At 39.8% G+C, this 21,259-nt stretch overlaps 1 protein-coding gene across 6 annotated transcripts in view; it reads left to right on the top strand.

The window, feature by feature from the left end:
* Positions 1-21,259, top strand: part of Rnf212b (ring finger protein 212B) — a 50,777-nt gene that overhangs the window by 3,234 nt on the left and 26,284 nt on the right. For all 6 annotated transcript variants that reach the window (XM_026777691.1, XM_005370474.3, XM_026777693.1 and 3 more), the window contains exons 2-4: positions 189-289; positions 4,621-4,673; positions 4,880-4,954. In XM_026777691.1, the coding sequence (XP_026633492.1) occupies positions 190-289; positions 4,621-4,673; positions 4,880-4,954 (228 nt within the window). In that variant the 5' untranslated portion in view covers position 189. The remainder of the gene's footprint in view (positions 1-188; positions 290-4,620; positions 4,674-4,879; positions 4,955-21,259) is intronic.

Raw genomic sequence — 21,259 nt, 5'->3', positions numbered from 1 at the left:
GCAGGCGGATCTCTGTGAGTTCAAGGCCAGCCTGGTCTACAAGAACTAGTTCCAGGACAGGCTCCAAAGCTACAGAGAAACCCTGTCTCGAAAAAAAAAACACATAGAAAATGTTAAACAAACGTCAATTTTGAAACAACTATATTATGCGCCACATTTTTCTTATTCTTTCTCTTTCTCTGATCCAGAATGGATTGGTTTCATTGCAACCAGTGTTTCCGAAAGGATGGGGCCCATTTCTTTGTCACCAGCTGTGGCCATATTTTTTGTAAAAAGTGTATGACTCTGGGTGAGTGACTTCAGTTTATCCCAAAATGTTTTTTAACTTAGATATGAGTAACCATTTCTCTGTGTGATGTAGCAAAAAAACTACTTAGTAGGCATCGGTGATAATGTAAATACTGTAGGCAGCTGTCCATTTTGGAATTAAAGGACTCCATTAGTAAGAGTGAAGCTAAGGGATATAGCCAGTGTGTTGGTCCTCAGTGTTCCGAGTTGTGTCAGGAAGAGCCGTAATGGATGAGAACAGTGGTGCTAAACTGAAGTTTAATGAACAGTTTCCTATGTATTTCTTTATTTGGCAGTGCTGAGTATAGAACCTAGCACTTTATACATGCTAGGCAAATGCTCTATCAGAAAGCTACATCCCAAGATCCCATACAATTTAAAAAATAAATTACAATGTTTATTTTCAATAAACAGATTTTTTAAATAGTTTTTGGTTTTATTATTGTTTTTGAGTCAAGCTCTTACTATGTAGCCTTGGCTGTTCTTGAACTCACAGTCTTCCTGTCTCAGCCCCCCAAGTGTTGGGATTTCAGGCATACACCACCGTACCCAGCCACTAGTACTAGTTTTATATAATCTTCACCACGGTCCTTGGTAATAATTACTGGTACCACTATTTTGCAAATGAGGAAATTATTTCAGAGAATAAATGATTGCCAACTTTTCATAACTATCAAGTTTTAGAAAGGAAACTTGAAGACCAGGTGGAGCATGGTGGCACATGCCTTTCAATCTCAGCACTGGGGAGGCAAAGTCAGGCAGATCTTTGAGTTTGAGGCCAGCCTGATTTAACAGTCCACCAGCCAGAGCTAAAAATGGAGACCCTGTCTTAAAGAAAGGACACTTTGTTTTAGAGTGTTGGAAAATGAACTCCGGACCTCTGGAAGACTGTAAAAATCACTAAGCTACACCCCTAACCCTAACTATTTTGTTTTAGTTGACAGAGGTTTTCCCACCCAGTCTTGTAGCCGTTCACACTCAAGTCTACATTAACTATAAACTGGGGGCCTATTAGTTCAAGCTTCTTATTAACTAACTCTTACATCTTACATCACCCCATAATTCTTGTCTGTGTTATCCACAGGGTTTGGTACCTTTTATTGGTGAGGCATTCTCATCTTGCTTTCTCTGTGTCTGGGTGACTTGACTGCAGGCTGAGCCTTTCCTCTTCCCAGAATTCTCCTGTTCTGGTCACCCTGCCTGTACTTCCTGCCTGACTACTGACCAATCAGCATTTTATAAAACCAATACAAATGGCAGATCTTTACCAATAAGACCATTGTCCCACAGTACTTCCCCTTTTTTTCTTTTCAAAACAAGAACTCTGAATCTAATCTCCTTTGTTTAGCTTTTTACCTGATTATTATCCATAACAACTTGTAACCTACACTCTAAACAAAGATAAACATTCATAATCCATTTTTTAAAAATATTTCTTATAGTTTATTTAACTTTATTTTATGTGCATTGGTGTGAAGGTGTCAGATTCCCTGAAACTGGATCTTCAGACAGTTGTGAGCTGCCATGTGGGTGCTGGGAATTGAACCCGGGTCCTCTGGAAGAGCAGTCAGTGCTCTTAACCGTTGAGCCATCTCTTCAACCCCCAAAAATCCATTTTTTGGGGGAATGTGGGCATAGTTTTATAGGATACTTCCTGCTGATTGGGGGCGCTGATAACCTTATGGGGACCTAAAGAAAATTTAGGATTATGGTCAAATCCTGACTGGAATTTTCTGTGAGGCTTGATCATCTCAGCCAGCAATCTTGAGGCTGTTCTGTATATAGAACTCAGAGAAAACTCCAACAGAGTTCCTTTGAAATGTTGGATCATCTGGGCCATCCACTCGTATTGGAGATTTTTCAGGAGGTCTTCTCTGATTTCTCTTAGCCCAGAATGAATCCACAGCCTCCCATTTCCTGTGGAAAGAAAAGCAAAGCCTCTTCTCCAAAGTAACATATCTTTTGACTTAAATTTTGAAGTCAAAGCATTTTCAAAATATATAGGTTCGATTAATTCATCAGCATTTATAATCAAATGTCTTAGTAGTTGTTGCTCCTTTCTCAACTATCAAACAACTGAAAGACAACACAATAACATGCAGTATCCAGATTCTTCGTGTATTTCCCATCTTTACATGGCTTTATTTTAAACTCTATTTCTTTTATTCTTTAATTTTTGGTTTTTTGAGACTGGGTTTCTCTGTGTATCTTTGGCTGTCCTGGAACTTATTCTGTAGACGAGGCTGTCCTTGAACTCACAGAGATCTGCCTGCCTCTGCCTCCCAAATGTTGGAATTCTCCTGTTATGGTTACCCAGTCTGTACTTCCTGCCTGCATTTTATTAAACCAATACAAGTGACAAAGTTACAGAGTATAAAATCACTTTCCCACAGTACACTTGGGAGGTCTGGGGGAGCTGACATGATGGTATATTACTATAGCTACTGGGGAGGCTTAGTCAGGAGGGTGGCTTACTTGAACAGAGGAGTTAAAGACCCGTCTGGCTACATACAGATCCTGTCTGTGAATAATAACAGTAACAAAAGAAGCCTATAAATTATCAAAATTTCAGAAGAGACAATTTACCCTACTTAGGACAGGATGCTTTGGTCAAGGACAAATAGAAGACATTCTGCTGCAATAGGGTTTTGAACAACGAACTGGAGTTTGCTGTTTTGCAAAGATCATTTGAATTTAAAACAGTGGGGTTTGGATAGATGACTCAGAGGTTAAGAGCATTGCCTGCTTTTCCAAAGGTCCTGAGTTCAATTCCCAGCAACCACATGGTGTCACAACCATCTGTAACTCTACTTGTATGGGATCTGACGCCCTCTTCTGGCCTCCACAGGCATTAGGCACAACCACGTGTGGCACACATCCATACACACAAGCAAACTCTTCATATATGTAAAATAAAAACACATCTTTAAAAATTGCAACAGTATAATGTGTAACGACATATGATGCCATTAAACTGCAGTACAGATGCTTCCACAGAGTTGAGATTATACAGAGAAAGGTGAAAATGGTGAAAGAGGAAGCTAAAGGGGAAGGCAGTAGAAAACAATAGAAATTTCTGTCCACCAGGGTAAGGGTCCTAAACTGTTACCCCGCTGGTTCCAGAGAGCTGTATAAAGTTGTTTTTCTTTTAAGTAGAATGTTTTTCACTTATGAACTCATACTGAGAACGACATGGAGGGAAGACTAGGAAAGCAACTTTATTCCCCAAGGAAAGACAAGTCAGGTTAAATAGTCTCTGGAGAACTTTTTCCACGTGTGACCCTCATGACCCTTCTGAGATATCTGCCAGTGCAATGAGACCTCACTATGGTGACAGCAGCTCACTTTGGAGTGATTGTCTCTGAAGCATAAAGCCATGTAATGCTTTTTCCTGACATGGCATTTATCTTTTTTTTTCTTAATGGATGAGCCCAGGGTCTTATGCACGGTAAACAAGAACTCTATCACTGAGCCTCATCTCCAATCCTGTAGTGTTTATTTTAATCATCAGCACCTGGTAATATTGCATTTTATAAGGAAAGCTTAGAAATTTTACTCTTTGCTTCTTTCAGATGCATTAATTGAAGAGTAGGAGAGTTTTAGAGCAAGACCTAGAAATATTAGCAAGGTGACAGCTGGGTGGGATAACTCAGGAACCAGCCTCTTACAGTGCCCAGGGTGTGCCCACTATCAGGTAGAGAGATTTTAAGAAGAGTTGTCAGCTGAAAAGGTGGCTCAGTGGTTAAGAGCCCTGGCTGCTCTTCTGGAGGATCCTGCACCCACATAGTGACTCACAACTGTTTGTAACTCTAGTTCCAGAGGATCTGACACCTCTTCTGGTTTCCTCAGGCACCAGACATGCACATAGTACACAGACATACTGTAGGCAAAACATTCACAATAAAGCTTTTTTATAAAGTCACCTACAGTGAAACTCATTGTTACATTTATCCCAGAACATATGCAAATGTATCCCAGTACTTCTGTTGACACAGTAGATCTACCAGTAAGTGCAGTAGTCTCAATATTCAGGAGACTGAGACAGGAGGCTTGCTGCAAGTTCTGGGCCAGCCTGGGCTACATTTATGAGACCTTGTTTCAAAAACAAAGAAAAAAAAGGGAGACAAGCACAGCGCAGAGCCTCATACTTCAACATGTTTGTTTGGAACTGTTGATTTAGAGAACAGGTTAAGTTAATATCTTAATGATAATCAAAATTTAGTTAAGAGCCTGTTTTCTTCTCTTGATAGCATACTTGACAGTTACCACATACTTTAGGAAAATCCTACCTCCTGCTTTTGAGAGCAAATATTTTTCCGTTTTTTCTCTTAGAAAAATGTGCTGTTTGTGGAAGTCGTTGCAAGCATCTGGCTCTTTCTGATAATGTAAGTCTTCACCTTCATCACAGACTGCCTCATCCAGTCCCTGGCCAGTAGGAAGTATAGATACAGATGATGAACTGCTCAAAACAAAAAGAAAAAACAAATTTGAAGATAGTAGTTATAAAACATTGAGTTGTTTTGTTCCAGGGTTAGTATTTTCTTTCATTTTGTTGTGAATATCCTCACTGTGTGTCTTTCTCTCTTCATAGTTAAAACCTCAAGAGAAGAAGTTCTTCAAAAGCCCCGTGGAGACAGCTTTGCAGTGTTTTAGTCACATCTCTCAGGTATGAGAACCAAAATGAAGAGAAGTTCTTACTGCTGTATGCTCGGGCCACCTTAGGCCATGTGGTGAGTGCAGCTGGGCACGCAGAACTCCTGTCTCCAAGAAAAGGGTGAGGGAAGTCTTTTTTTCTTTCTTTGAGACAGTTTTTTTTTCTCTGTGGAGCCTTGGATGTCCTGGAACTCTGTCAGCCAGACTGGCCACGAACTCAGAGATCTGCCTGCCTTGCCTCTGCTAGAATCAAAGGCATGCACTGCCCACACCAGGCAAGGAGTTTCGCTTTAAGCTGTCTTTGTATGCAGTAGAGAGAAACTCTCTCTTTTTTTTTCCCTGATACAGATCTCTACCAGTTAACTTTTTACTAACCCGGAATCTATGGTATGCTGTCAAAACCACAATCTAGTTGAATCTTGCTTTGTAGTTCCTACTTGATAATCAGTTCCTGTGACTAAAGGTGCCCTAAGGAACTCTACCATCTTCCTCTGAAGATAGATACATTTTCTTAAAAATTCCATGTATAGACCTTCAAAGATAGATTTGATAATTTCATTTGTGATATGATGGAGAGATGGCTCAGTGGGTAACGGCACCTGCTGCCAAGCCAACAGCCTGAGTTCAGTCTCTGGAACACACACGATGGAATGATAAAACTGTCTCACAAAAGTTGTTCTCACCTCTTTGTGTGAGCATGCATATGTGTGTGCACACATAATAAATATATAATTTTGGAAAGATTTTATCACTTCCTTTTGTTGTTATTAGACCCCAGGCCCTTTTCATGCTTGGCAAGTGCTCTACTACTTTTTTATTTGCTTGCTGCCTCTCTGTGTGTGTGTGTGTGTGTGTGTGTGTGTGTGTGTGTGTGTGTGAGAGAGAGAGAGAGAGAGAGAGAGAGAGAGAGAGAATTGTTTGTGCATGTATTTTAGGAGAGGGGTTATTTCATACCACAACAAGAACGTGGGACAACTTGCAGGAATCAGTTCTCCTCTCTTTTCCCACCACATGGGTGCTGGGATCAAATGCCTTTCCTACTGAGTCATCTCTCTCTAGCCTGAAGGCAGGGTCTCTTGTGTCTCAGAACTCACTGTTTAGCTGAGGATGACCTTATATTTCTGACCTTCCATCTTTTACCTGAATGCTGAGAATACAGTAATATTCCACCCTTCTAGACTTGTATGTGTTGGGGATAGAACCCAAGGTCTCATGTACTCTACCAACTGAACTCCAGCTCCACATGCTCTACCAACTGAGCTCCACTGTATTCCCCCCCCCCTTTTTTTTTAAAGAAAGAATCTCACTTTGTAGATTAGGCTAGCCTTAAATGCATGATCCTCTTGCCTTTACCTACTGAGTGCTGGGGTTACAGGCATGTTCCAAAAACCACACTTGGCTTTAATACTCTTTTCCTTATTCTTTTGTGTGATATGTTGCTGGGAGTCGAGTCCAGAGTTCCACACATACCAGGCAAGCTTTCTACCAATATCAGTTCGTATTCTTAAAAGAGTACAATTTGTTTTTGAGACAGGTCTCATTGTAGCTCAGGCTGGCTTTGAACTTTCTAGATAGATAGCCAAGGATAACCTTGAACTCAATGATTGTTCTTCCTCCATTTCCCAAGTATTAGGATCACAGGCGAGTCCCACCACAACCAGCCTGAATAAATCTCTTCTAAACATGGAAGCTATCATCAGTGTTTCCCCAGCCCCCAGTGTGTTAACTCTGGAAATACAATAAGCAGAACTAAGAACTAAAGCTTTTGCCTGTATGCTGTCTTAGTCGTTTGGATGAGACATTATATTTGAGGTACTACATTTAGTGTTATGAATAGATAAAATCCAGCTGAGACTCAAGGAGAAATGTAAAAGAGGTCAGATGAACAAGGGAAAGAGCAGACCTTTGGTTAATATTTAAACCCATAGTTAGTTAATGATCAGTTAAGAAATTATATATAGTCTGAATCTTAACCTGCCTAATCATGGGACCAATTATACATGGTGAAGTAATCAAGGTAAAATAAATAGAAAGGGTCAGTTAATCATCACTTCAGTGTAGGGTCAGTTTGGTAAAGTCAGCAGTCTGGAAATGTATTTTCCTAATCTGTAAAGTTGAATAACTGAGGTAATATCTTCCCCTAAACTGTGTCACCCCAGCTTCTGCTTAAAGTTTCTTTCTTCAGAAGGATCTGCAGATCCAGCTCCCCCTGCTTCTTGTTACTTTTCATCATAGCTCCTGTCTGTATCATCGTCTTATGTGTTTGTCTATTGTCTGACTCCTGCACTGAAATACAGCCCCATGAGTACAGAGATTTGTCAGTTTTGTTTGCTGTTCTCTTTGAATAGTTTCTTATATGGAATGAACATCTAAAACATTGTCCTTAGATGAACAAATGGACTGTTGCTCTAAATGTCCATTTCTGTTCTCTGTAATGACCCAACAAGGACATTTTTTTCTGCTCTGCACTAGTTGTTGATAAAACTGCCTGTTTTGAATGCTTGACTACTCTAAATTTTTCAAGGAAATTTAAGAGCCTGTAAGGACCTATGAGTTTACTTCTATTCCTAGACCATAGATCCCACCTTTACCCAAAACTAGGCACCTTTCAAATGTGTACAGTATTGTGCCTTCTCTAGTGAAGCCTTCAATGGTTTCTGTGGCACAATTTTGCCTTGTCTTTTATACCCTACATTGCCTTTAACTCTGCAAAATACTTAATTCTAAAAATGTGATTTACTTGTTCACATTTCTGTTCTTCTCACCTTTCAAAGGCAGCTGCATCTTTGTTGCACTCAATATCTAGCTAGATGTCTGACCTGAATTATGTTCATAAGAAATGCTCTGTAGAGCCAGGTGCAGTAGTGCATCTTTTAGTCCCCACACTAGGAAGCAGAGTTAGGAAGACAACCTCTGTGAGCTTGAGGTCAGCCTGGTGTATATATAACAAGTTCCAGGACAGCCAGGACTACATAGAGGCATCCTATCTCATAAAACAAAAACAAACAAATAAAAAATAGAAATGCTTATAAGTGACTGAATATATAAGGCCAGTTAAGAAGAAGGTTATTTAAGGTAAGGTCAAAGAAGTAGGTGTATGTAGACCCTGGCAAGACATTTACTTTTCTTTTAAGTGAAGTTATACCATTGGAATGTTTGCACAAGGAAACAACATTATATAATGTATAATTTTAAAAAGAGAAGGTGGATGTTGAGTGACTGAGCCATAAATAAGGTTAAGAGTAGAGGCAGGAGACCAGGCAGGAGGGAAAAAATCTAAGCAGATTGTTTTTGAATCATTGGTGGCAGCAGAAAGGGAAAAAAGGCGTGGAGGTTATGGCTTAGTGACAGAGGCCTTTCCTAGCAAGGAGAAAGGCCGGGGTTGATTCTCAAGCAACACACACACACACACACACACACACACACACACACACACACACACACGAGAAAAGATTGTTATTTCTCTGTTTTGTATTCTAGAAATTCAAGGACAGTTTTTTTTATTAATGTTTAAGAAAAAACATAGTATAGGTTAGGTAAAAATACCAGCAGCTGCCAGGAGAAGGTAGAGGAAAAAGTAATGGTTTTTTACTTAGACATTAGAAATAGACAGCTGACTTTAAGGGGAAGGGCTGGAGAGATGACTCAGTGATGAAGAATGCTTATTCTTTTTTTTTTTTTTTTTTTTTTGGACAGGGTTTCTCTGTGGTTTTGGAGCCTGTCCTGGAACTAGCTCTTGTAGACCAGGCTGGCCTCGAACTCCCAGAGATCCGCCTGCCTCTTCCTCCCGAGTGCTGGGATTAAAGGCATGCGCCACCACTGCCTGGCTAAGAATACTTATTTTTGCAACAGATCTAGATTCAGTTCCCAGGACCCACGTAGTGGCTCACAACCATCCATAACTGCAGTTCCAAGGATTCAGACCCACTCTTCTGACCTCACAGTTATATACATAGCACATATATATTGAGGCAAAACACTCATACACAAATAATGAATAAATAAATAGATGGGAGGGTTGGAGAGATGGCTCAGTGGTTCAGAGCACTGGCTGCACCTACAGGGTTACTCACAACTGTCTATAATGGGATCCAGTGCTGTCTTTTGCTATGCAGGTGCACATACAGATAGAGCACTCATACATAAAATATATAAATAAGTAAATCTAAAAACTATTAAATAAATAAATAGGAAAGGACTTCCAGGAATGGAATTAGGGTAGGGAGCTGATCAAAGCCCAAAAGATTGCTTTTTTTTTTTTGGTGGTGGGAGAGGTAGAGATGTTGGGTTTTGTTTTTGTGTTTTAGGGTTTGTGTGTGTGTGTGTGTGTGTGTGTATGTATGTATGTTTTGTTTTGAGACAGGGTCACTCTACCTAGCCGTGGCTGTCCTAGAGCTCAGTATATAGGCCAGACTAGCCTGTAACTCACAGAGATCCACCTGCCTTTGCTTCTAAAGGTGTACAACACTACACCTAGAAAATAATTTATTTTTTCAGAAAGTTAATAAGTAATATTGCTTGTGCAAAGTGATAAAAAGGTTTTTACCTTGTTTTGATTGTTTCCTCAGAAATCTACAATTATTTCTTTCTGGCTGATTTTCTTCTGGATCTGCCAGGAAGATATGGACACATTAGGTTTTAGATGCTTCTCAGAAATCCAGGTGGAGAAGTCAGGAAGGTTAAGCTCATTCTGGAGTTCAGAGCATAGGAAAGAACTGATATACAAGTTCTTATCTTGCCAGAAAATTATGTTTGAAGAGAAGTGATGGGTGTGGGTCAGGGTAAGATGAATGTTCGAATACCAGAGCCATGTATCCATCCCTGTTCAAGACACTGTGTCCATCCTACTTCCCTGACCCCTAACACATACACATAGAGCAAATACTCTTGGGAACAGATCAGATCATGTAAAAGGAGTCCCTTCACTATCTAGCAGTTAGGTGCAGGAAGAGAAATTAGGAAAACTGCAGTCAGAAGTAAAAACGAAACTATGTGGTGTCCCAGAAGTCAAGTCAAGGAAGGAAAATGTTTTCAAAGGTAAATATAGTTACTGAGTGAAGCACTGCTGAGAGATGAGTCATGTGAGTAAAAGTTGAGGCTGACTGGCTTTAGCAAGATTACTGCCATCCCCACAGAGTACCTGGAGTCAAGTCTTAGCACCATAGTGGACTATCTATTTGTCTGTCCTGTCTGTTTCAACTTCTGAACTTTTCACAGCCTTCTGTGGTCTTGTTTTTAACTCTTGCACTAAAAACTGCCCCTGCGCCAGGCGGTGGTGGCGCACGCCTTTAATCTTAGCACTTGGGAGGCAGAGGCAGGTGGATCTCTGGGAATTCGAAGCCAGCCTAGTCTACAAGAGCTAGATCCAGGACAGGCACCAAAAACTACAGAGAAACCCTATCTCGAAAATCATAAAAACAAAAATAAAAACACCTGCCCCTGCTAAGGGTATCAGCATTCTCATCAAAATCAGTGAATAATTTTTATTTCTATTCTAACTGATCTCTTAGTCACATCTGAAGTCTGAGTTCTCTACTTAGAAATGTTCTTTGGCGGGCCGGGCGGTGGTGGCATACGCCTTTAATTCCAGCACTCGGGAGGCAGAGGCAGGAGGATCTCTGTGAGTTCGAGACCAGTCTGGTCTACAGATCTAGTTCCAGGACAGGCTCCAAAACCACAGAGAAACCCTGTCTCGAAAAACAAAACAAAACAAAAAAAATGTTCTTTGGCTATCTTAACCAACTCTACTGTTCCCTTTTGAGGTTCATCTTCATCTGTACATCTCCTAAATAGTTATATTTCTCCGAATGCTATCCTTCCTCGCTTTTTATAAGTGCCATGAATAATTACAGTGATATATTATTTGTGTTTTAATAAATAAAGCTTGTCTGAAGATCAGAGGGCAAAGCAGCCACACTAATTAGCCATTCAGGACAGAGAGTAGTGGCACACGTGTTTAATCCCAGGACTCAGGAGACAAGCAGTCAGATCTCTGAGTTGAAGGCTACCCTGGGCTACACAAGATCAATCCAGAAACAGATCCAAGTGGTAGTGGCTCACACCTTTAATCCCAGTGTTTAGGAGTCACACACCTTTAATCCTAGCACGAGGGAGGTGGATACAGGAGCAATATGGCTGGGTGAAGAGAAAAATATAAAGGGAAAGAGACAGGAACTCAGTGGAGTATGGAGTCTGAGGATCCATGGAGACAGGATCTTGCCTTTTGGTCTGAAGATTTGGTGGAAATAAAAGGTCTCTCTAGTGGTTAGCTGCCTTGCTTCTCTGATCTTCAAGTTGAACCCTAATATCTGCCTCTGGGTTTTTATTATTCATGCAACAGATAATTTTATCTATGCCTGTGGTTTTAATTATCAACTTGAGAATGATTTTTAACTCTGCTATCTCTAGTAAAGATGTTAGCCTATGACCTGGGTAATTTAGCTCAGTTGTTAGATTGTTTGCCTAGATGCACAAAGCCCTGGGCTCAGTCCCCAGTATCGAATTAACTGTGCCTAGTAGAAAACTCACATAATCCCAGAACTCTAGAGGTGGTAGCAGGAAGATCAGAAGTTTGAGGTCATCTTCACTAGTTAGAAGCCAGTCTGGGATATATGAGTCCCCATCTCAGAAACAGAAATGTCACAACCTTACATGTGATCTTAGAAATGTCATCTCTATCCAGTATACTTAAGTTAGGTCTGTCTTCATTCTCTATCATACAAACTTTATTTTTGGTGGCACTGGAGATAAAGCCCAAGACTTCATGAACACTAGGCAAGTAGTAATCTACCACTGAGTTACAACTTCAGCTTGCTAACCCTCTTTATCCCCTGAATTATTATAGTTGTCGGTTTAGGCTGTGTAGGCTCTGAGCTCTATGGAGATCAGACCATTTTCCTTTTATCTGATCCAGTACTAAATCCTATTAATTCTGTCTCTTAAAATACCTCATAACAATCCTCTGTATCTACAGCCTCGCAATTCAGGTCACACATAGTTTCTGATTTGGATTACTTTGGTAGCTTCATAATAGATCTTCTGTTCTCCAGTACTTTTCTTTTTCTTTTCTTTATATTGAAGCCAGAAGAACCTTTCTAAATGAAAGTATGGTTGTTGTATTTACTTATTTATTTATTGTGCTGGGAATCAAACCTTGGGCTTGGTGTATTATTGATAAGTACTCCACGACTAACTTTAAGAATTATTTGTATAAATAATTTTCTTTTTTCCTCTATCTAGAACATTCTTGTCATTAAACATATACCTGGATAAATACACATACTGTACCTACACTGTATTGTGTTATACATTTTTGCTTTCTTCTCCATCCTTCCTTGAAGGCAATAACAGCATCAGAGCTATTAATCTTATAACTTATTAGCTCCTAACAAAATATGAACAACACAGAAGGATTTAATAATTATCTTTAAGAATAATTAATAGGGGGCTGAAGAGATGACTCAGTGGTTAAGAGCACTGACTACTTTCCCAAAGAACCTGGGTTTGAGTCCTAGTACCACATGGTGGCTCACAACCATCTGTAACTCTAGTCCCAGGGAGTCTGATGTCCTCTTCTGTCTGGTTTCCCCAGGCACTGAATGCACATGGTTCACAGATACATATGTGAGCAAAACACATTCACATAAAATAAACCTTTTTTGTGGTTGTTTTCTTTTGGTTTGGTTTGATTTTTCAAGACAGGATTTCTCTGTGTAGCCCTAGCTGTCCTGAAACTAGCTCTATACACCATAAACTCAGAGATACACCTGCCTCTGCTTCCTGAGTGCTAGGGCTGAAGGTGTGTGCCACCACTGTCTGGCTAATAAAAATAAATCTTAAAATATAAAAAAAATCACTAGAGTCAGACATTGTAGTACATGTCTTTTTATTCTTAGTACTTGGGAGGTAGAGACAGGCAGATTTATGTGAGTTCAATGCCAGCCTAGTCTACATAGCAAGTTCCAGCTTAGCCAGGACCACACAGTACAACTCTGAATGTTCATCTCTAAAATGTTGTAAAGTGGTAATACTAGGAATATGGTAAGAACAGGAATCTGAGGAGACCTGGAACTTTCCAAGTAGACTAGGCAGGCTGGCTGGCCATTGAGTCCAGATAGCCTTGTCTCTGCCTCCCCAGTGCTGGAATTTCACACACAGCTTTCTGTCCTACCTGGTCCTGTAGCCCTTCAACCCCAAAGAAGCACACAGAGGCTTATATTAATTATAAATTGTTTGGCCTCTTAGCTCAGGCTTATTATTAACTAGCTCTTACAAATTAACCCATAATTCTTATCTGTGTTTAGCCATGTGGCTTGGTACCTTTTCTCAATAAGACATTCTCATCTTGCTTCCTCTGCTTCTGCCTGATGACTGCCTGCCTACCTTTCCTCTTCCCAGAATTCTCTTAGTCTGATTGCCCCACCTATAATTCCTGCCTGGCTACTGGCCAATCATTGTTTTATTAAACTAATAAAAGTGACAAATCTTTACAGTGTACAAGAGCATTATCCCATAGCAATGCCCAACTTTTTAACATATGGGTTCTGGGAATCAAACTTAGTCCTCATGCTTGTGACAAAGTGCACCTTACTGACTGAACTATTTCCTCAGCCCCCTTGCTTTGGATAATAAGGTATTTTTAGAGTTTTTATGTGTATATTCAAATCTATGCTCTTTGCGTCTCTATGGTGATGTTAACTACTTTTTTGTTGCTATGACAAAATTTCTGATAAAAACTTAAATGAGGAAAAGTTTATTTTGGTTCACAAGTTTTAGGTTTTGGTCCTTGGTCACTTACTCTGTGATCCTGAGCCTGTAGTGGAGCAGTAATCATGGTGAAGGGCATGGGCATGGTTACTAGGAAACAGAGAGGACAGGGTGCCCAGAGTGAAGATATACTCTTGAAAGGGACTCCCCTAGTGACCCTCCTTTTCCAAACATATTCCTAGCAGTGCATTGAGTAGTAACCCGTCAGTGGATAGTAACTCACTATGGATAGTAACCCAGTGATAAAGTTAAGTGCCCTGATGATGCTTCTCAATAATTCCACCAGCTGTAAACTAAACCTTCAACACAGGACCCTTTGGGGAATATAAACCACAACAAAATATGAACACATAACTGCCATCTTAAAGCCTCTAGTGAACTGAAATTGGTGGTGTCTACCTGCAGTTCTGGTTCTCAGGAGTCTAAGACAGGAAGATTGCAAGTTTGAAGCCATCCTAGGCAGCATAGCAAAGCCCTGTCTAAAAACAAACAAACATGGCGAGTCTCATCACCTAAGTTTTAGACTCGTAGGAATAACATGTAGTTCCCCTAATGATCTGTCACTTCTAATTTTCTCTGTCTTAGCCAGACTGATATATTATACCTCATGTTCCAACAGAAGTTATGATATAGGTCATCATTAGTTCTTTATTCTTTTACCAGCCTATAGTCTCATATCTCTATACCTGGAATGCTGACTTCAAAAGATGGATATAATGGCTACCTCAATCATTATCTGTGCATTTTGTAAATTCTTCTTCATACCGTATTGTTTTATTTATTGGTTCATGTATCAGAATACCTCTTCTACTGTACCATAGTGAACTTTTAGTTTAATTGATCTTAGTACTTCTAGTTTTTGCATTTGGCATACTATGTTCAGTAGAGAATTGTTAAATATTAATCTTTGTGCCATGTATTAGTTTCCATGTCCCTATATGAAGTGTTTACTGATTCCAACTAAGTGTCAATTTAATTCTTTGTTTTCTTTTGTTTTTGGAAAAAGAGTCTTATGTAACCCAGCCTGGCCTCAAACTCATTCTGTAATAGAGGCTGGCCTTGAACTCTGGTTCTTCCTTGCCTCCACTTCCGATGAGATAGGTGTTTTCAATATTTTTTTTTCAAACTGGAACTTTATTTTATTAAAAGTGTAGGCTTACAGTGAGACATTTCATAGACCAGAAATGAGACAATCCCAACACAGTGGGATGTAAAACTGACAGTAGAAGGAAATACTCTTCTCTTTATCCTTCACCTCAGCACCTCAGTTCCACAAAGCTAATGGGCTTTAGGTGGGTGTTAGCCACAAATGAGGTACCCTCTCTATCCACATGTCGGGCTAGCTGACTACAAATTCAGAGGTCCCTCTGTCTTCCCCTTCTCCCTCCTTCACTTTCCTAATTGTTATAACTCTCAAAACTCAGGAATGTACTTATTGTTAGTATATTGTAAAGGACGCAACTCAAGTGCAATCACATGGAACAGATGCACAGAACAAAATATGGGAACAGAGCACACAACTTCCTCTCCAGACCTATCTTCCTAGTACCTTCTAAGTTGTTCAGCAACTCGGAAGCTCCCCAAACCTCCTTGTTCAATTAGTTTATGAACATTTCATTGGGTGTGACTGACCAAATAATTGTCCATTGGTGACTGAACTCATTCTTTCTCCCATCCCTAGATATAGGGAGAAAAGAGAAGTATTGGGGCTAAAAGTTCTAACCCTCTAGCCAATAGTGGTTTCTCTGGCAACCAGCTCTTTTTGTTTTTTTTTTTTTTTTTTTTGGCAACCAACTCTTAACTTGAAGGTACTTAGGCACTCACCAAGAGTTACCTCATTAACACATGCTCAGGCATGGATTTTTTTTTTTTTTTTTTGGTTTTTCGAGACAGGGTTTCTCTGTGGTTTTGGAGCCTGTCCTGGGACTAGGTCTTGTAGACCAGGCTGGTCTCGAACTCACAGAGATCCGCCTGCCTCTGCCTCCCGAGTGCTGGGATTAAAGGTGTGTGCCACTACCGCCCGGCTTCAGGCATGGTTAAAAGAGGCTGTGAATAACTGGATCCTAATATCACTGAGAACGGTGCCACAAATTTTATTATTTATTACTTTCTTCTGAAAATCAACTTATAGTGTCAATGCAAAAACACAGCTCTCACCTTAAAGGCAATAAGACACAGTTAACTCTAGAGACAAATATGAGTGACCAGTCTGGGAACATAGATTCAGATTACCCTGAAGGGCAAGTTTTACTGTGAAAGTGTTTGCATGAGGTTTTATTAACTATAAGACAAAGTCATAAAACAAGGCATTTACTGATACATTAGTGAGAACACAGGTGTGTTGCAGCAAAGCCGGAAAACTCTGCTGTTGGTTTCACATACTGTCTCATAACACTCTTACCCTTTGAAATTGATGGTCTGCTAAGGATACACCTGGTCCTTAATTGACCAGATACCATGTTTCCCATCCAAATGAGGAGTTAGAACTGTTGTGGAAAAAAAACTGAGAACCATTTGTATTAGGGCCTGCACTTGCCATGCTCAGCAAACCCTTCTGATCATGCTTAAAATGAAAGTTTTCATCTTCAAATTTTTTCACCATTAATACTTCCTCAGCCTGTCCCATTCTGATTTGAGAAGGCTCCACCCTGAGTCATAAATTTCTTAATAATTTGGTGGAAATGACATTCTTTAAAATAGAGAGACTTCCCAGTTGTGGATCCAGTGTCCCTTTCTCGTATACACAGTGTATGAAAATTTTCTGCAGTTTTGGGAACAATATCTGTAAACAATTTGGTCAACTTGCTCCCTGCCGACATCATCCTTGTAAAGACCTGCGGTTCTTGGGGTTGGAGGGCTTGGCTGGCTGGGACAGGTGCGACATCTTCACTGCAGAAGCTGGGAAGCAGAATGCAGCATCTCATGTGTTTGAGGGTTTCAAACTCTAGCGCACATCTTCAAATTTCTTTTTAAATAGTAGTTTAACCTCATTTATTCTTTTAATTATTAAATAATAAAATGGGTTTTTGTCCTGTTGTTTATAACATGGACTTTGTTTATTGCATTCATGGAGTCATTTACTGTGCTCTTTGGGGCAGGTAAAGCTTGCTCGCCATAATTGGATTGGGGGGGTGAAGCACAGCAACATCAGCACGCTGCATCTCACAAGAAGCACATGATGCTTTCGTATGATGCTGCCATGATGAACTTTGTAGAGATTTTGTTAATTCCTTATAAGTTGCAAAGTTTCAAAGATATGGTAATTTTGTCATTCACTTTGCAGGTTGTTTTTAGTTGGAATACATCTAAAAACAAATTCTGTTTTATTAACCTAGTAACTCTGATACATATTTCAGAGATATAAGACTTGGGACTGTAAAGAAGGCTCAGTGGATAAAGGCTCTTACCACCAAACCTGAGGACCTGAGTTCAATCCTGGGGACACATATAGTGGAAGGAGATAATCAGCTTCCCAGGTTGTTTTCTGACCTCCATACACACTCCATGGCATGCACAAATAAATAAGTGCAATTGTTAAACTTTTTTGGAGTAGGGAGAGGCCTTGACAGATGGCTCAGTGACTAAGAGCACCTGTTGCTCTTTCAGAAGACCTAGGTTCAATTCTGTAACCTTAAAATAACTTTCTAAATCAATTCTATTACAAGTACTCAACACATTAAAAACTGCTCAAGACAATAAGTGTTTAACTAGGTAAAAATTCATCCTTTAAAAAGTAGTATCTTTTAAAAAAGAAAGCCTCTTATCAGGCATGGTTACACATACCTTCCATTGCAAGAGGATCACAACATGTTTGTAGTCAGCTCAGTCTACATAGCAAGTTCCAGGTCAGCAAGGACTATCCTTCTAAGACCTTATCTCGAAAGAAAAAATTATTTAATAATAATAATAAACAACTAATGTTCATTTCCAAAACATGTTAGCTTATAAATGAAATCTTTATTTCAATATCCCGCAGTGGGAGCCAGTGAGATGGACACTTCTTTGCAAGTCTAATGACTTGGGCTGGAGAGATGGCTGAGCTGTTAAAGGCTAGGCTCACAACCAAGCCTGATGACCTGATTCAATCTCTAGAAACCACATGGTGAAAGAATAAAACTGAACCCTTCATACTATCTTCTCATGGAAACATGTACCCCCTCCCAAAATAAATAAGTGAAAAGAAAGCAAGCAACACTAGACAAAAAATAAACCCATATCTTATAATGAATCTGCTGAGCTCCTACTTTGCTTCCATAGCTGTGCCTCTGTTAGAATCTGTTACAGTTTAGAAATTGGTGTCTCCCAAAGACTTATATGTTAAAGGCTTGACTACTAGCCTATGGCACTATCAAAGGATGTGGAACCTTCAAGAGGGTAATATTTGAGCTGGTGATGAAGTTCAGTGCATAGTGTTTGCCTAGCATGTATGAAGCTCTGGATTCACTCCCTAGCACCCAATAAAACTGAATATGGTGACATATATCTGTATCCCAGGTCTCAGGAAGTGAAAATAGAGGATCAGAAATTCAAGGTCATTATCACCTATATAAAGTTCAAGATTCTGGTTTTCTGTTGTTTTGTTTTAAATGAGGCCTAGTAGAAGGAAGTTAGATAATTTAGAACATGTCCTTGAAGGGAATATAGAGACCCTAGCCCCTTCCTATCTTTCTATTTGCTTCTCCGCAATTTAAAGTTGAGGGCTTTCTTTGCTACATGGTCCCACTGTGCCTTGCCACAGGTACAAAACTCCGGTTACTTGGTGATTTGAATGAGAATATCCCCCACAGACACTTGAACACATGGTTCCCAGATGATGGTAATGTTTGGAGGTTTAGGAAATAGAACCTTCTTGGAGGAAGTACATCACTAGGGGCAGGCTGTACGAATTCAAAGCCTTTTGTCATTCCCGGTTCACTCTCTCAGCTTTATGTTTGTGGTTCAGTACGTGAGCTTCCTGCTCTTGCTGCTCTGCCTTCCCTCTACCATCATGAACTTTAACTCTCTGTAACAGTAGCCCAAATACATTTCTTGTCTTGACATATGTTGTCTTGGCCATGGTGTTTTATCACAGCAAGAGAAAAGTACCTAATACTCTTGGTAATCATAGACTGAAATCTTTGATACAATAAGCCCAAAAAAGTATTTCCCTCTTGAAAGTTATTTCAGGTATTTTGTCACTAAAGATGATGAATAAAATCCAGGTGTCTTCCATTTCCTCTCTCCAGTTTTTTGATAGACCTAACTCAGAACTGAAGTTTTACATTGTTCTCCTCAATAAATAAAAGTTATGTTCTATCTGACTGCAGTGGTGACACCTTTAATATCAGCAATGGAGAGGCAGAAAGGTAGATCTCTGTGGGTTAAAGGCTAGCCTAGTCTGTAGCAAGTTCCAGGATAGTCAGGGATATATAATAAGACCCAATCTCAAAACAAAAAGAGTTGTGTTCTGTGTGTTAAATAAAATTTATAGGAGGGCTGGAAAGATGGCTCAGTGGTTAAGAGCACTGACTGCTCTTCCAAAGGTCCTGAGTTCAATTCCCAGCAACCACATGGTGGCTCACAACCATCTAAAATGAGGTCTGGTGCCCTCTTCTGGCCTGCAGGCATACACACAAACAGAATATTGTATACATAATAAGTAAATAAATAAATTAAAAAAATTTATAGGAAACTTGGATTAAACTGAGCTGTAACAGTAAACTCAACTGAGCAAACCAAATAGAAGTTCCACTCCACCAAGCCTAAACTAAGTTATTTGATTGCCTAAAAAGGTGGAAAGGGAGAAGAAAAGAGGGAGAATAGCCAACTCTAAACATGCCAGTTTTATCCATCATGATAAAGAGATCCCTTCTGCTTTTATCTTTATAAGGAAATTTACTTTGAAGTTACTAATATGAAGATAGCATAGTAGTATATACTTGTGACTCTGGGACATGGGAGGTTGAGGCAATAGATCATGAATCCAAGATCAGCTGGGCAAAAAAAAAATCATGTCTTTTAAAAAAAATGTATTAATCTACCCTTTTTCTGCTTCTGTTTTCTTCAGCCTTTTTCTACCTCTAACACCAACTCTGTTCAGTTCCTCGGGATGTCTGTTTTATAGAGAGGTACTGCCTAATTTAAGAGTCATAACCAACATAGTTCTCCCTTAGTCCTCCACAGGGAGTACCATGATCCCCAGTGGGTTCATGAAATTGCAGATAATGCTAACATTTATATGTGCTATGCTTTTTCTCTGCACACATAAACCTGTAGTTAAACTGAATTTGTAAATTAGGCACAATAAGAGATTCACAATGCAAAAATTGAAGTGCTTCTTTTTCCTTCTTCACAGTTTCATGGTGTGCTGGCTTGTTTTATGTCAGCTTAACACTAGCTGGAGTCATCTGGGAAAAGGGAACTCAGTTGAAAAAGTGCCCTCACCAGATAGGCCTGTGGTACATTTTCTTGATTTATAATGGATATGGGAGAGTACAGCTCACTGTGGGTAGTGCTACCTTTGGGGTGATGCCCTGAGTTGTATAAGAAATCAGGCTAAGCAAACCAGTAAGCAGCACTCCTCCATGGCCTCTGTATCAGTTTCTGCCTTCAGGTTCCTACCCTACTGCATTTGATGATCAACTGTGATATGAAAATGGAAGCTAAGTTCCTTACCTCCACAAGTTGCTTTTAGTCATGGTGTTTAATCACAGCAATAGAAACATTAAGACATGGATGTGTTCTTATCAAAATCTTTTTTCTTATTATGTATACAGTGTTTTGCCTGCATGTATGTCTGCAGGCCAGGAGAGGGCCCAGATGTCATTACAGATGGTTGTGAGCCACCATGTAGTTGCTGGGAATTGAACTCAGGACTCTGGAAGAGCAGCTTAACAACTTCCACACATTATTTTTTTCCCCTTTCCCTTAAGTTGAGATCTTGTACTTTTGACTTAAAGGAAGCACTTTGTGGCTTCCTGTTGGTATATCCAAATTGCCAGCATCATTTTAAGTACAGTAAGGGTTACTCAAACACAAGCACTATGAGGGTTGATTTGAAAATATTTCAAATCACATTGCATCTTGGGTAACTGAAACTCCATAAAAGTGAAGCCTTTAGTAAATGCTGTAAAAACAAAACAAAACAACAAAAAGCTGTTAGTATCCTTAAGCTATACACTTTTTTTTTTTAGGACAGGATCTCACAGTGTAACTTTGATTGGCTTGGAACTCACTACGTAGACCAGACTGGCCTTGAACTCAGAGATCCACCTGTCTCTGCCCTCCAAGTGCAGAGATTAAAGGCCTGTACCACCATCACCCGGCTAAAGTTGTGTGCATTTAATTTTTAAAAATTTTGTGTGAATGAACGTTGTGGTGGTTTGAATGAGAATAGCCCCATAAGCTCATCTATTTGCATGCCTACTCCCACTTGGTACGCTGCTTGGAAACGTTAAGAGGTGTGGCCTTGTTGAAGTGCATATGGCCTTGTTGGAAGAAGTGTGTCACTGAGGTGGGCTTTGAGATTCCAAAAGCACATACCAGGTCCACTGCAGTATCTCTCTCTCTCTCT

This window comes from Microtus ochrogaster, unplaced genomic scaffold, assembly GCF_000317375.1.
Source record: "Microtus ochrogaster isolate Prairie Vole_2 unplaced genomic scaffold, MicOch1.0 UNK80, whole genome shotgun sequence".
NCBI classification, from domain to species: Eukaryota; Metazoa; Chordata; class Mammalia; order Rodentia; family Cricetidae; genus Microtus; species Microtus ochrogaster.
Note: the sequence above shows the minus strand (reverse complement) of the source record. Positions and strands in the feature narration are given on the sequence as shown.